Below are 14,892 nucleotides of genomic sequence, written 5' to 3'. Positions count from 1 at the left end.
TTAGCATTAGCAATAGCTGGTAATTAGTCCGTCACAATGCTACAGAGGAATTATTTACGCCACATTGGAGGGATTTCCAGTTTGTATGGGCTGTTTGAGGTCACATCACGCCATCTCAGTTACATTTAGATAAGACTTTATCTACGCCATTCCAATTTATTTTTACCCACTCAGTTTTGGACTTGGTGGTAAATTTTGGATTGTTGTGATGTTCTATAAAACAAGTGTGTTTGAGCTTAAAGTCACAAACTCATGGTGGGAGATCCTCTTTCGGGATATTTTGATACAAAGCAGATTTTATAGTTGCATGAGGTGAGATTAAGGCTAACCCAAACGGGCCCAGAGCATCACACTACCACCACCATGTCTGATTGTTGGTATGATGATGTTCTTCCAAAAGGTTTACTGAATATTTCCCCAAGTTGTTGGGATCATGATTATTGTCATATTGTTGAATCATTAACCTGACGCAGGTAGGACCCGTAGAGTTTTCTTGTTACATCGTCAGTGCATTCTGTCAGCCACAGTCTTCCTCTTGTTTCCCATTCACCACTATTTTGTTTGTGGATATCAGAAATCCCAAAGCCTTAAAAAAAATGTCTTTGGAGTCCTGTCAAGACAAATGAATGTAAGTGACTTTGTTTCTCATGAATCTCCTCAGATCTGGACTTGAGTCTTTTATTGTACTTCATAATGACAAACTGGTTCTATTTAATTAATTGATTTCTTGATCCTACAGGTTGGATAGTAATCTGGATTAGGTGTGGCTAGTGAAAGTACAGATGGTTCTTTATTTAACCACTTTCACGTAGGGCTAGGTTGGGTCAGAAAGGGCTTTTCTCTTAAGTTCTGTGTGAAAAGAGTTTAATCTGAAATATTTAAGTGAGAGTAGGTGAGAGCGATATGAACTTGAAATTTTACCGCAATATTTTGTGGTACTATTGTGATAACGACACACAATCTCGACAACATGGACAGTTTTAGAGGTTTTTAAACATCATTAATTGGAGTTTATTGTGACAACAATAAATCACAGTTTTATAATTAGAAATTTGTCTCGATAAATGATAATAAATGATACGATAAATACCCACCCCTAAGCGAGGCGGGGGAAATCCTTTTTAATGTCACTGTATATAACCAAGTTTTATTTTTGATTTTGGTAATCCAACTAACCTAACTTTTCTCTTTTCTGACGGTTTCCTTCAAGTCGACTCGCCGAGTCAGCTTCCGCGTGGACGAAGAGGAGATCGTCCGCATCAACCCGCGGAAGGACGTTCTCATCCGAGGCTACGAGGACTACCGCCACCCGGTCATGAGCAGACACGAGGCCGACCGAGAGGACATGGACTTCCCCGCCTCGTTTCACAAACTGGACAGTAAGAAGTGCGAGTATTTCTTTGACGGCCCCGGCAGCGACTGCCTCTCTGGACCCGGCATGGGCATCGGATCGGGCCTCGGGCTGGGCCTGGGCAAGGACCCCGCCATCAAGACTCAGCCCTCGCCTCTCGCCAAGCCGAAGGGCCGGCGGCGGCGGGAGGACGGCGAGCGCTCGCGCTGCATTTACTGTCGAGAGATGTTCAACCACGAGGACAACTGGCGGGGGCAGTGCCAGGACGCGCCCGACCCGATCAAGCAGTGCATCTACAAAGTCAGCTGCATGCTGTGCGCCGAGAGCATGCTGTACCACTGCATGTCCGACTCGGAAGGGGACTTCTCGGACCCGTGCTCGTGCGACACGTCCGACGAGCAGTTCTGCCTGCGCTGGCTGGCGCTGCTGGCGCTGTCCTTCATCGCGCCCTGCATGTGCTGCTACCTGCCTCTGCGCGCCTGCCACCACTGCGGCGAGGCCTGCCACTGCTGCGGGGGCAAGCACAAGGCCGCGGGGTGAGCCGGACCCTCACGCCCCACCTCCACTCACAGCGGACTCTGGGACACCCTCAAAGCTAGCTTAAAAAAGGCAGTGGATACAAGCGGAAATTTACTAGCCGGCATCCTTTTTTCATTCCTCTCTCAGAAGGGGTGATGCGTCGTTGATCCCCAGCTCTGAGGGCTTTCGGAGATTTCAGTTTGTGTTTGTCGCCGACGAGCAGCGGTGGAGGACAAACCACGATGCTTTGTGGGAGCTCTGAGCAACACGTTAGGTACAGGAGCCTAAGGCTGAGACGGAGGAGACGTCACGATCAACAGACTACCAGATCTTAATACACACTCACACACACACACACACACACACACACACACAGGTCTTTGACATTCACCCTCATAAATTGACAGTCGGGCCACAACATGCAACTCCATGAAGGAAAAACGAATTTTGTACAAACGGCAACAACTTCAACCGTTTCACGTCGAGGACAAGAAAACTAACTACTTGCTGTTTGAGTGTTCTAAAAGGGATGTGTTCTTGCTTTTTGTGGATTTGCAGTTTGGGAAACAGTGGCCTTTCCTTCATGGTTCAAGGATTTGCAGACGATGTAATTACTAGCCAGCAAAAAAGTGCACTAAATGGTATTTATCCCCTCAAAGTAAAGGTAACCTTCAGAGGTTCTTGTGGCGTGTCATTTCCCATCTTTTAGCGTAACACTTTAAAGTTTTGCAGCCACAAATCAAACAGTCAAAGCTTCATTCTGTCGGTATGGATTTCCTGACCCTAGGTTTATTTATTGAATTTGATTGCATTCCAGATTTAAGCTATTTTTTGTTTTCCCACAATGAGAAGCGGTAAAATGGTCCCTAAAACAGCTTTTCCAGTCTCCACCTCAGACGAGGCACACAGAACCCTCCTGACCCGTCTCATCCCATTAGAATCTACTCCACAGACACGTTGGAGCCCTCGTATGTACAACTGTAGAGAATTTATGATTTGTATTGTTTCACTTCTTTTTCTTCTTGCGCACATTTGTAATTAGTTTTAAATTAAAGGTTGAAATGTTGCTCAACCAGCAAGTTTTTACCTTGGTGAACAAAGGAGCAGGAGCTCCTTGGTTTAAATTACAAGGCACTTAAATTTAGGATATACTCCGATTGAGAAACTATTAAATATTGGATCAAGTTTACGGGCTAATTTAACACTCAGATTGGACTGTGGAGAGAGGGGGGAACCCCTCGTCAAAGCACTGCTCTCCAAGCTTTGGTTGCAGCACCGGCTCCAAATTTCTGTTTGTCCTTTGAATCTGTTTTTGTGTTCTGTCCTTTCCGGTAGCGTGTCAGAAGTTCTCCATTCATGTGTCATCTCTGAACAGGCCCTGAATGAATGCATTACTTTGGGAACGCAGAGGTATTTTTGCAAGTGCACGTGCATATGTCTTCATATGTACAGCTGGGTCTTAATTGCCCCACTGACGGCTGGATTAGGGTTCGATTCAGAGCTTAAGGCAGGTTTTGTCTGCTGGATTAAAAGGCGGATGAAGGAAGGGAAGCTGGATAGATGGCGGCTTCCTGGTTCTGTCCAGCACTTAAAAAAATATTTGCAGCGATTGTGTGTTTTCTTTTTATTTACGTTAAATTGCCAGGAAAAGACTCAATGAGGTGTTTCTGCTTTATTTAAATGCTTCCCTGTGTCACACCTTGCCAGACTACCTTTTCTGATTTCTACACATAGATGAACACAATAATAATAATATTAAAAACTGCCTCTGAGCACGTTCAGAATGTTGTGTTAGGTGAATTTGGATGTAGCTGGACAGAACCAGAGTCGCTGGTTGCACTACCTTGGATTATTTCATCTACACTTAAGAACTACTGTCAATCCAGGTCCAACGGGGAAGTAAAGTACTCATTTTAGGTTCTCTTAGCAAGCTGCGTTTTAGCTTCAATATTTAAAGCTCGCCTATTTTAACTATTAAAGGAGTACCAGCTCAGTTTCGATGCATATTTCTCCCTGATTGATTTTTTTTTCCATCAACGCCAACTTTCTTAATCTTCAGTTTTTCAGAATTCAAGTTTAATCCATCCCCACCCAGTGAACGAGGCAGGTATCTTTTCACCTCCTGACCCTGACGGCCCCAACAGCTCGCTCCAGTCTGGACTTGAGTTCAGTCCGCTCTCCCCCCGCTTCCACGCCGACCGATGCTCCCTTTACTTTCTATGCAAACTCTTAAACTCAAAAAACACTGTCGTCTCTGCAGACTTGAGTCAGTAACGGGACGGGGACGCTAGCGATAGTTCAGCCGCCCCGACCCCTGGTACCAAACCAAGCGCCTGTAAATACCTAACACTATATTTAAGTACTGACAATAATCCCAGCTTCTTTTCTTTTGGAGTCTATAAAGATAGAACTGTATTTATCGTCGCTGTCAGCCCATACCGTAGCTTCTAATGACAGCAGTTTGTACATAGATCACCTTTTAGTATTATTTCACATTGAAAAGTAGAGGGTTTTGTGATGGATATGACTATTGAGTTTCTAATAGAGTTTCTCTCTAGTTTTGTACGGTAGAAGGAAGGCTAGTACAGTAGCGGGTGTCCACTTGTTTCTAAAGTTTGCTATATAAATAAATATATATATATATATAAATACACATATAAAGCTGCTAGATACAATCACTAATTTTATTGTGTTGACAGAGAAATCAGCTATGAACGACTGTTAAGCCTAAGTCCCCAACAGCATATAACAGCCGTCATTTTTAAACGTTTGATTGCTCTGTGTGCGCGAGTGTTGCCTGTATATGTGCGTTCTTGTGTGTGGGCGTGCGTGGGTGCGCGTGCAGAGGGAGTTGGTGTGTTAACCAAACGTTTGGTTGCTTGTCATTATTCTCCCATCATAATCGGGTTGACCGAGGTTTGATGCACCTGATTAAAACTTGCTGGCTGAGAAGCAAAAGAAAACGGACGTGCATTTATACAGAAAAAAAAAAAAAGTGTAGAGATTGCTGAAATAACCCTTCTCGTTCTGCATTAACCAGCGCAGTGCAACTTCCTGTCTTGTACTGTAATATATATGCAACATGTGTCTGTCCGCTTTAATATATATTTATATATATATATTAATTTTTTTTTGACCTGCATTATCTAAGACTTCAGTTTTAACCACTTTGCTGCTAGTCTTTTATCCTCTTTCGATCTTGGAAATTGTGCATATCTTTGGGAATGCATACAGGTGTACATTCTTGACATTGTGTAGATTTAAAAAAAAAAAAAAAAAAAAAAAAAAACAAAGAAGCTATATAAACCTGTTTTCTCTTCAGTGTATTGTTTAAAGAAAAGATTATTTTACACAGCAGTGGAGTGGTTCTGTTTCAATTCTCCAATGCTTTGGTGCACTGATAATGTGTGAGCTTTATACCCCCCTCCCCCTTTTCATCTTACAGCGCTTGATGTAACATTTGTGATTAGTTCTAAGTAGTGGAAGACATTTGTGTTTTTTAAGAACTTGCAGTATAAGTGGTACTACTCTTAACTATTCTGTAAACACTGCCTGTTTTTTCTTTGGTTCTTTCTCAGTGCATATTTTCCGAGCATTTGCGTTTCCTTTGAGTTTCCTAGTGCCATTGACTTTCGCATCCTGACAACCTCAAAAAAAAAAAAAAGTGCCTCACGTCCATCCTAGTTTCTGTCTTACAGTTTAACGTCACTCATCCTGGTTTAATTGGTTTCTACATGTCTAGGTATTATCAGGTTTGAGAATACCAAGTATCTGATGTAAAATTTAGAGAACCAATAACTCATGTCATAGTTGTATTTTCTTTATACAGATGTAGCTTGTTACTTTTCATAAATATATAATGTAAATATGCATACATATGTTTGTAACTGTTTTTATGTTACATCATACACTTGTAATTTGACATATCAAATAACATTATCATAATAAAATGGTGAATTTTAACCGTTTTGTGCTTTTTTTTTTTTGCATATGCTCTTATTCTAATACATCGAAAGAAAATCCAAGAAGTCCGTAAGATCTGAATACACAAGTGCTGTGAAGTCCTCAAAGGTCCCACCTACTGCAAGAACAGAAGGACATCGTTTTGTTCTCACAGATCTGTGAAACAATTTCTCTGTTTTTGTGGAATATAAACAGGTCTTTAGTCCTACTCTCCATGAAATCTGGTATTTATGGAAAAAAGTCAGAAAGAAAGAAGAAGTTATGTTGGTAAAAGCCATGCGTCAGACAGCAAACATGTGGAGGAAGGTGTTCTGGTAAGATCAAAACATTTTGACCTACAGATAAAATGATGGCCGTAAATACAGAGAAATCCTGTTAGATGTTACCAAAGTCTGTCTCTAGATGAGCAGAAGTGGTAGAGACACATGCAAACGTCACTGACTGGTGAGGCCATGTCAAATGCTGCAATTCCAATGTCCAATTATTTAATAGATCAAAACAAGCAACACATCACTTTGTATTTCTTTACATTTTGCTGTGAAGTGGGCAGACATTCTTGTGATTTAGTAAAGAGGTTGTGAGTTGTAGTTTCCAACTACATTGGACTCCGAAGAAACCAAAATACCAGGAAAACAGGAGTTTTAGTTTAGTTAAGACCATAAATACACTGTAAGTCACAATTTCATATTAAAGCAGACTTCTTCAATACGTGGGATTCATGCACTTTGTTAAAGGTTAAAAATTGTTCATAGTGTGTTAACTCTCTCCCTAAAGAGCCTAAAACGTTGCTTTCTTAGAGTTGAGATTGGAACCTCTTTTGGGAACACCAGGCCTACTTCAATCTGGTGATAAGTCAACTGATATCCTACCAGTGTGTTAAGCCGGTCAAAATGGGCATTTAAAGCACAACAACGTCATGTAACTTCATCCTGCTGCTTGATGATTAGGTGATAGATAGGAATGGCATTATTTTACGTTGCAGAAAATTTGAGAATAGGACAAAAAACTATTTGCCCCTTAGAATCTCATCTGCTCAGTCTAGGAGTAGTAGTCATAGTTAGAGGTGGGTAGAAACTAGTTAAATTTACTAGATAAAGTTTAGGGATATTTTTACTTTTAAGTGTAATTTTACTACACTAAACTCTATTTTTTAACTTCTACTTGTGTGACATTATGCGACACCAAAAAATAGTGTTGGAAGAATGTGATTTTAAAAGATGTTTTTTCTTCTTAAAAGTTTTGCTATTTGCATTTATTTTTCTTAGTTGTTTTCTTTGTCTAATACGGAAGTACTGAGGTTTTGCTCCTTCTACCTGAGTACAATTTTTGGTTACTCAACTAAATAGACATTCATGTCTATGACTCAGTCGATCTTAGCTCATTTTTCACATACGCCTATATTATATCTAACATTTATATAATATATATATAATATATATAATATCTGACATTTATATAATATACAGTACAGACCAAAAGTTTGGACACACCTTTTAATCCAATGAGTTTCCTTTATTTTCATGACTATTGACATTGTAGATTCACACTGAAGGCATCAAAACTATGAATAACGCATGTGGAAATATGCACAAAAAGTGTAAAACAACTGAAAATACCCCTTATATTCTAGTTTCTTCAAAGTAGCAACCTTTTGCTGTGATTACTGCTTTGCACACACTTTTCTTGATGAGCTTCAAGAGGTAGTCACCTGAAATGGTTTTCACTTCATAGGTGTGCCCTGTCAGGTTAATAAGTGGGATTTCTTGCCTTATAAATAGTCATGAAAATAAAGAAAACCCATTGAATTAGAAAGGTGTGTCCAAACTTTTGGTCTGTACTGTATATATAATATATATAATATCTGACATTTAAATAAAGTATGATTATGGTCCACCTATTATTACTATTATTATTATTACTACTACTATTACTTTTATTGTGAATTTATGTTTTTACCGGTGGCGGAACCTTTCATCATCACTGTTTCACTCCGGCTTATGTAGCTGAAGGAACGCCTTTGGATACACGGGCATCATGGTGAAAATGAATGGGTCCAAATCATGTCTATATTGACACACATCCACCCGTAACATTACCATGTTTTAATCAACCAACGGAGCAACAGTTCGGGGATGGAGAGTGACATTTTGGACTCCTTGGAGCAGCTCGGGTAAGCTAAATCGCTGCTAGCATGTTGACTAGCTGACGAGCTCAAGTCGGATCCTCAGTAGGACTGAAGACGACTAAAGTTGCGGTTTGAGGATACATGACATAAGTCTGACTTCTGTGAATGTTTTATACCTCATGGTTGTATGCGACGCTCCGCAGATATGACGGGCCTCTATTGGAGGAGAAGGTGCTGCTAAGAGCGGCAGAGGGAGGCCTTTCGTCCCCGGAGTATGTGGACCTCTGTCGGTGGTTGGCGTCTAGACTGAAGCCCGTCTGTGGTTTGGAGGAGAGCATTACATCTGGACCAGGTGAGTCACGCCCATAAATGACAACTAAAGGTTCAAAGATAAAATATTTGAACCATTCAGTGCTCCGCAGAAATCTTCACACCTTATTACTAATGGCCTATCACAATTGTGAAGTAGAAAGATACGTCATTTATTTAATACACAAAATCAGAAAAATGTGGCATGTGTTAGAAACTCTTAGACACCCCTTAAGAAAAAAACATTCTTTTTAAAGGGCATTTTATTAATAATGACATTTTTGTGCAATAAAATGATACTGTGTGCCTGGAAATACATAATACCCCCCTTTGGTAGCATCAAGGATCTTGTACTGAAATTTCAGAGGCTTTGTGGTTTAGTTCCACTTTTAATATTAGTTAGCCTAAACAAATTGCCCTAAATTTTGATTATATATATTTTTTTCTCTTACCATCTTTTCAAACTTTCCAACTCTTGGTTTTCTCTCTTCAGACGACATGGACAGCCTTCAGGTAGAGATGAGCGGTTTGCTGAAAGAGCTGCACTGTCCCTTTGAAGGAGCCGTTTCAGGGATCCTCCGGGGCAGCACACGGAGCACAAAAGACCACCTAAAGTTTGTCTGTAAGTGTTCGCCCCCTTTAATCAGCTTCTTGAGGGAAGATTGGGAGAAATTTAAAACAAGGATGGCCTTGTTTTAGTGTTTTTGAGCTCTGAGCTTCAGGCAGCTCAGATCGCGAGCGGCAGAAGAGACTCTGAGAAGCACCGAGATGAGAGTTCGGTTCAGCGGGAGCTTTCAGCGATCTGTGAGACGCTGAAGCTGCCGGAGCCTGGAGGAAGAGAGGCAGCAGAGGTTTTTTCTCAAGTGAAAAACAAGGTGAGGCTAGTCAGGTGGCCAATTTTTAGCTGGCCTGATTTGTTACGTCTCTATTTTTACTGTATACGACTTGTTGATTTCAATGAGATTCTACTTGGTGTCGCTGCAATACTTTGGGAAATTTAGTAGGAAAAGAAACGATTTAATGTGAAAAATAACATTTTTCACATAGATTTGACTAGGACCATATGTGTAGGCTAGAAATGAGGACTGCTGCAGCCTCATTTATTACTCAGTTTACATTGGAACTTCTTAAAAACGTAGAAAGAAAATAATAAAATATTGCTTGATCTAAATGTTTTTTTAAATATCAGCAGTCATAATATTCTAGCCTCTGGTGGTTAGGATACGTGTCAGTATAATCCACATGTAGCAGTTCTTTTATTCAGAAGCCGTTTTAGTTCGAAAACAGCATTCGATGTCTTTTAGTGTAAAACCAAGACATTGTTTGAGGACAAAGGAGGTCAAGGTCTCAAACATGGTGCCTCACAACTCGCAGTAACTCATAAAAGCAGGAAATATTTTAACATAGCATCGAGTACAGAAAGCTATTTTTGTCCTTTAATACATTTGGAAACAACTTCCTGTTTTCACTCTTTGTGTGATATTAATGTTTGCCTGATGATCTGAAACATAAAGTGCGAGAATAGGAGAGGTGCGTAGGCCTGTCACGATAGCAAATTTTGCTGAGCGATTAATTGTCTCAAAAATTATTGCGATAAACGATAATATTGTTTGAAGACCTTTTTACACTGATTTAATGGAAATGACATAATAATCCATGCGATTTCTTGCCAAAGATAGATACACTTTATTTTCAAAAGAACACTAAACACTGGAACTGATAAACAAAATAAACAAAACAACCAAAAACAAAAATAAAATGGATTCTCAGTCTCCATTAACAAAAAACGCACTTGAAAAAAAAAAAACTAAACAACATAAAGTAAAAGTGGAAATAAATACTGCATTCAACCAAAAGAGTGCAGATTATGAAGTCTGTATACTATGTTGCCCTTCAGTAATAATTAGATTTAAATAGAGAAGATGGGCACATCGACTACCTGATGCAATAATTCACACTACACGATTTTTTGCTCCTATTTTTCCCCATACAACAATCTTAAAACGTTGATCTTTCTAAGATTGTGTGGTGTGTTACGGTAGATCGTCGTTGCCGCTCCGATCTAAATCAGGGTTTTTCCCCGACTGGGATCTTAACGCAGCCTGTTGAATGTGACAGGTAGCCAATCAGAAAGCGCGGATTCTCCTCCGCACTTTCTGAGGGGAAATTACGTAGGGGAATCCCAAACAGCTGACACGGCGCAACCCGAAGTCCAGCGGACATTGGAGATGATATGTGGAAACAACATTAATGTTTATTCAACATGCAAAGAATATAGAAATGACAAGAGGAGGAGTTGGAGCGAAATTACTACCGCAGTTGATAAACCCGGTAACTTTTCATCTGTTCTTCATTAACGTGACGTAAATAGGTTCTAATGATTTTCATTCAGTCAGGACTTTACGCTGACACTAGCCACATGCATTGCAGGTAGACTGTAGTAAAGCATTGATTAATGCCTGGTTTTAAAATTAGTTCACTGGACTTGTAGCCATTATTTTGTGCCCATTGTTGGACACCACACGGCAGGACCGAACCCGATCGAACCGTTATACCTAGGATTTCTGTCGGCTAATGTGTGGAGGAGTCAGTGGAGAGCACCGGAGTTAAGTCTTTTTTTCATTCAGTGTCATTAACAGAAAGAGAAAAAGGCCGGAAGAGACGATAATGCCGATAATTAAAATGACGTCGATAGTTTTAATTTATCGTACGATTAATCGATTTATCGTTTATCGCGACAGGCCTAGAGGTGCGCATGGGGCACATACTCTTTGTTTGGGGTGTTCGTCCTTGCAGAAATGATTTACTAAAGTACGAAAACCTTTAATCGTAGGTGGAACATTTGCTTCAAGAACTTCCTAAAGGCTTCATTGGTTCTCCAGTGTTCCAGAAGTCTCTGAGCAGTGAGCAGTGGGTATGTAAACAAGTTCAAGTCATGCGCTTTACGTTCCTGCCGAGCCCAGTTCTCACCGAAGCGTATCCCCGCAGGAGAAGTTGCACGGCATCAACACGATTCTGTCGTCAGAGTACGAGTGTCGCCGCAGGATGCTGATCAAGCGGCTGGACGTCACCGTTCAGTCGTTCGGCTGGTCAGACAGAGCCAAGGCACGTAAACACGGAGCTACTCACTGAAAACTAGCCAACGAGCGTGGCTTTGTTGCTAAGAGCGTCTTGTTTGCTCAGGTGAAGGTGGACAGCATGGCCAGAGCCTACCAGCCCAAGCGCCACTCTCTGAAGCCTCAGTCCTCGGTGGACGTGGCCGAGCTGCTGGCGGCCAGGGAGGACATCTGCAACGTGGTGAAGACCAGCAGCGGCTCCAGCCGGGTGAACACCGCCTGCGCCGTCAACAAGGTGCAAGACGCAAATTACGCTTCCACATACAAAAAAATAAAAATAAAATACTTCAAGTTGACGGGTGATATTCACAGAGACGTTTGGTTACCTTAACAGGTTTTGATGGGAAGAGTGCCGGACCGAGGAGGACGTCCCTCCGAGATAGACGCCCCGCCGCCTGAGATGCCCCCCTGGCAGAAGAGGCAAGATGGAGGTGGAGGATGGGGAGGGCGCGGCGGTGGCGGAGAAAGAGGAGGCGGCGGCGGCTGGAGTCAAGGAGGTGGAGGAGGATGGGGAGGTGGTGGAGGATGGAAGGGAGGAGGATGGAACCAAGGAGGACACAACAGACATGGAGACTATGGAGGACACGGAGGGAAGAGAGGACGATACCAGTATTAGCATCTGCTGTGTTTTGAGTTTTCATTTGATCCAAATGTAGCTAAAGTTGCACACCATAATCTAACATGAACTCAACTCAGTCTATATCTGGTGGAACAAAACACTCATCTGATGCCAGCCAATGGGAAGCCTTCCCTCCTTATTTTTTATCATCAGACTTTAGTATTTTGTGTTGTTTTATATGTTTTATGGGCAAATCAGCTGTTGTTACTAGGGGTGCACTGATTGATCGGCAATGTTTCCTAATTTTATGTGATCGGTCGATACATGTGAAGCCGATCTAATCCATCAATCTTATCTACCTCCACATCTGCAGTAGGAGGCCTGATTTAAACTATTAAATTAGTTTACCTAATTTAATAGTTTAGACAGCAAAGCTCTAAACTTCTCATTTTATTTGAGAACACTACCTCATGTGCAGTTAGAACAAGTTTGTATTGTTCAGTGTTTTCCAAAGGTGTATTATGACCTTATAACACCTGGCAGTGTCACTTATCAAGAAAATCTGTATCTACCAGAACTGGATTCAGCAAGTCAGGCTCTTTAGAGATCGATGATCGGCCAGAAAACTGCAATCAGTGCATCTCTAGTCATTACGAGATCAGAGGTAATAAGTGGGTTAAATTAAACTAATGTAATGTAGCTCCAATTGGGAGCTACGGGTCGACAAACAAGACTTATAGAACAGCTTTTCTGGAAATTGTGTTTTACTTTGTTATTTAGCAACACTGTCCTGGGAAACTCATCATGGAATGCTTCAAGATGCTAATTGTTTTACGTTTGACAAAAAAAAAACGTATTTTTAACTGTGAACACTGGAAGTATTAGAGCGGGTGGATCAGAGGATGACTATGATCAAATCTGCAGTGCTGGTTAAAAGTTAAACCCGTTTAGCTCTTAATGTAATATCGGTTTTGGATTTTTAAATATGATTTTTAATTGTTCTTTATTTGTATTTACACAACAACTTCTAATAATTGGGTGCACAAGTTTGAATTTATGGTGGACGTCATTGAATCTACATTTACATGCAGACTCAAATGTACATGGATGCCCTCTAATATTTGGCTAAATGTAACTCATTAAACTCCAGTTGAGTTTTTCGACAAGCATCTGCCATAATTCTGGTTGGTTTTTGACTCCCATTCTTGTAGATTTAAACCTAGGCGACACATTTTCAGTAGCTTTCATTTGTGTGTTCATCTCAGTTTATTTGCATAGCACTGACAAAATGAAATCAATAATTTTGACCATTTGTGGATTAGTGAAAAAGAAAACTTAACTCTTTGTTTTTAAAATGTTTATTCAGCCCACCTCTAGAGTAAACAAAGCATCAAAAAACCAAAAGTAAGTATTTGAATTAGCATGATGTGACTGTAAACGTCTGACCTGAAAGCTGTTGGAAAAGGTTAACCACAGTGAGTGAGGACTTTATTACCGTAAATATATGAGCAGAAAATTGTACATTTAGTCAATTGTTCTACATTATTTCACATGAAAAGAGGAGAGACCTCTTAAATTTGTATTAGATTTGAAACTGAAAACTACCAGCAGCGCTGTGAATGTGCTACCTGGAGTAGATAGGAGTCCTCGAATCTGATTTAAAAGAATAAAAGCCTCTATCAGTCTCCATAAAATGGACTGAACTTCAACAGTTTGATGCAAGAACAACTTATTTCAATACTTTTACTTTTATCGGTAACAGCATGTTGGCTTTAATACATATAGTTTATAAACATTTTTACAATATTTAATTGGAGCAGAATTTACAGTGACAAAAATACCTGTACATGGTTGAACGTTTACACTTTAGTTTTAATTCTTAAAAAGAAAAATCTAAAGCATTTTTTTTTTCAGCTCACATCGTTGTGTCTTTGAAAAACTTGTCAACAACAATAAATTGAGACTTTTAATTATTTTTTTGTTCCAGAGTGTCTGTAAACGTTGTTTCTGTGCAGTTTAAACTCTTGATTTCTTTAATAATCGGAGTGAGGAATAAACGTGGGGCGACTCCAGTCGGAACCGGAGACGCTCCGTTCAGCCGAACCAGCTCACTGCTGCATGTCGTCTGATTTATACAGGAAAAAAAATAAAATCACGTTTCATTCGTATCTCCTTCACAAAATGCTTTATCACTTCAATAAATTACACTAATTCAGAAGCATGTCCTTCTTAGCTTTCCAAAATACAAAAAAAAGTTCTGCCTTCCCAGTTCTTAAGGCACTTTGTAACAGCTTAGACAGTGTATGTATTTGTTTTTAGTTGCAGCAAATAGTAAATCTTTAAATACAAACTCCAACTGTTATAAACCCATAAATAAATAAAACTCCCCCCTCCCCTCCAAAAAATAAAAATAAAAATTAGCACTTTTCTCTTCGTTCCAGTTCTCAGCCGTCCAGTTTTTCACAAAGTCCAGTCCTCACTGTCCCTCTTATAGCAGGTGTGTGGCTTTAGAGCTCCTCAGAGGTAAAGTAGATTTTGTTAAAACACTACAAATGCATATTTTTATGCAAACAGCCTGATTATTTTTTTTATCTCAACTCTAGAAGACGATCTCAGATTCAACAAGCTACTTTCTGAGTTTCCCAACAGACAGCAGAGACGAAACAAAGCAACAATACAACAAAGGTACATCTGAATAAAGTGGAATATAATCCAACATGGTTAATTCAATCCAAAAAGCTAAACTCGTTATGTGGATGTATTAACACTGATATATATCGTGAGATTGGTTTTGATGATTATGGCTTACAGCTGATAAAAACCCAAAGTTGTACACCGCAAAAGCACAAAATCTTACCAAGTATTTTTAGTCTGGTTTCTTAGTTTTGTCTCATTTCAAGTGAACCAAGTAACTTTTCACCAAGCTGAAGCAGCTGGTTTTAAGTTGATA

General features: G+C 40.2%; 2 protein-coding genes across 2 annotated transcripts in view; both read left to right on the top strand.

Annotated features, from left to right (window-relative positions):
- spred1 (sprouty related EVH1 domain containing 1) overlaps nt 1-5,833 on the top strand; it is a 39,895-nt gene extending 34,062 nt beyond the window's left edge. The window contains exon 6 of the mRNA XM_032548272.1: nt 1,211-5,833. Within this exon, the coding sequence (XP_032404163.1) occupies nt 1,211-1,891 (681 nt within the window). The 3' untranslated portion in view covers nt 1,892-5,833. The remainder of the gene's footprint in view (nt 1-1,210) is intronic.
- Nucleotides 5,834-7,810: 1,977 nt separating this feature from the next.
- fam98b (family with sequence similarity 98 member B) lies at nt 7,811-13,915 on the top strand. Its single transcript, XM_032548274.1, has 8 exons — nt 7,811-8,003; nt 8,162-8,310; nt 8,761-8,889; nt 8,967-9,142; nt 11,101-11,181; nt 11,256-11,372; nt 11,451-11,618; nt 11,718-13,915. The coding sequence occupies exons 1-8, from the start codon at nt 7,966-7,968 to the stop codon at nt 11,997-11,999; spliced, it is 1,140 nt and encodes a 379-aa protein (XP_032404165.1). The 5' UTR covers nt 7,811-7,965; the 3' UTR covers nt 12,000-13,915.
- Nucleotides 13,916-14,892: the final 977 nt, after the last annotated feature.

The sequence above is a fragment of the Xiphophorus hellerii genome, chromosome 19 (assembly GCF_003331165.1).
Source record: "Xiphophorus hellerii strain 12219 chromosome 19, Xiphophorus_hellerii-4.1, whole genome shotgun sequence".
NCBI classification, from domain to species: Eukaryota; Metazoa; Chordata; class Actinopteri; order Cyprinodontiformes; family Poeciliidae; genus Xiphophorus; species Xiphophorus hellerii.
Note: the sequence above shows the minus strand (reverse complement) of the source record. Positions and strands in the feature narration are given on the sequence as shown.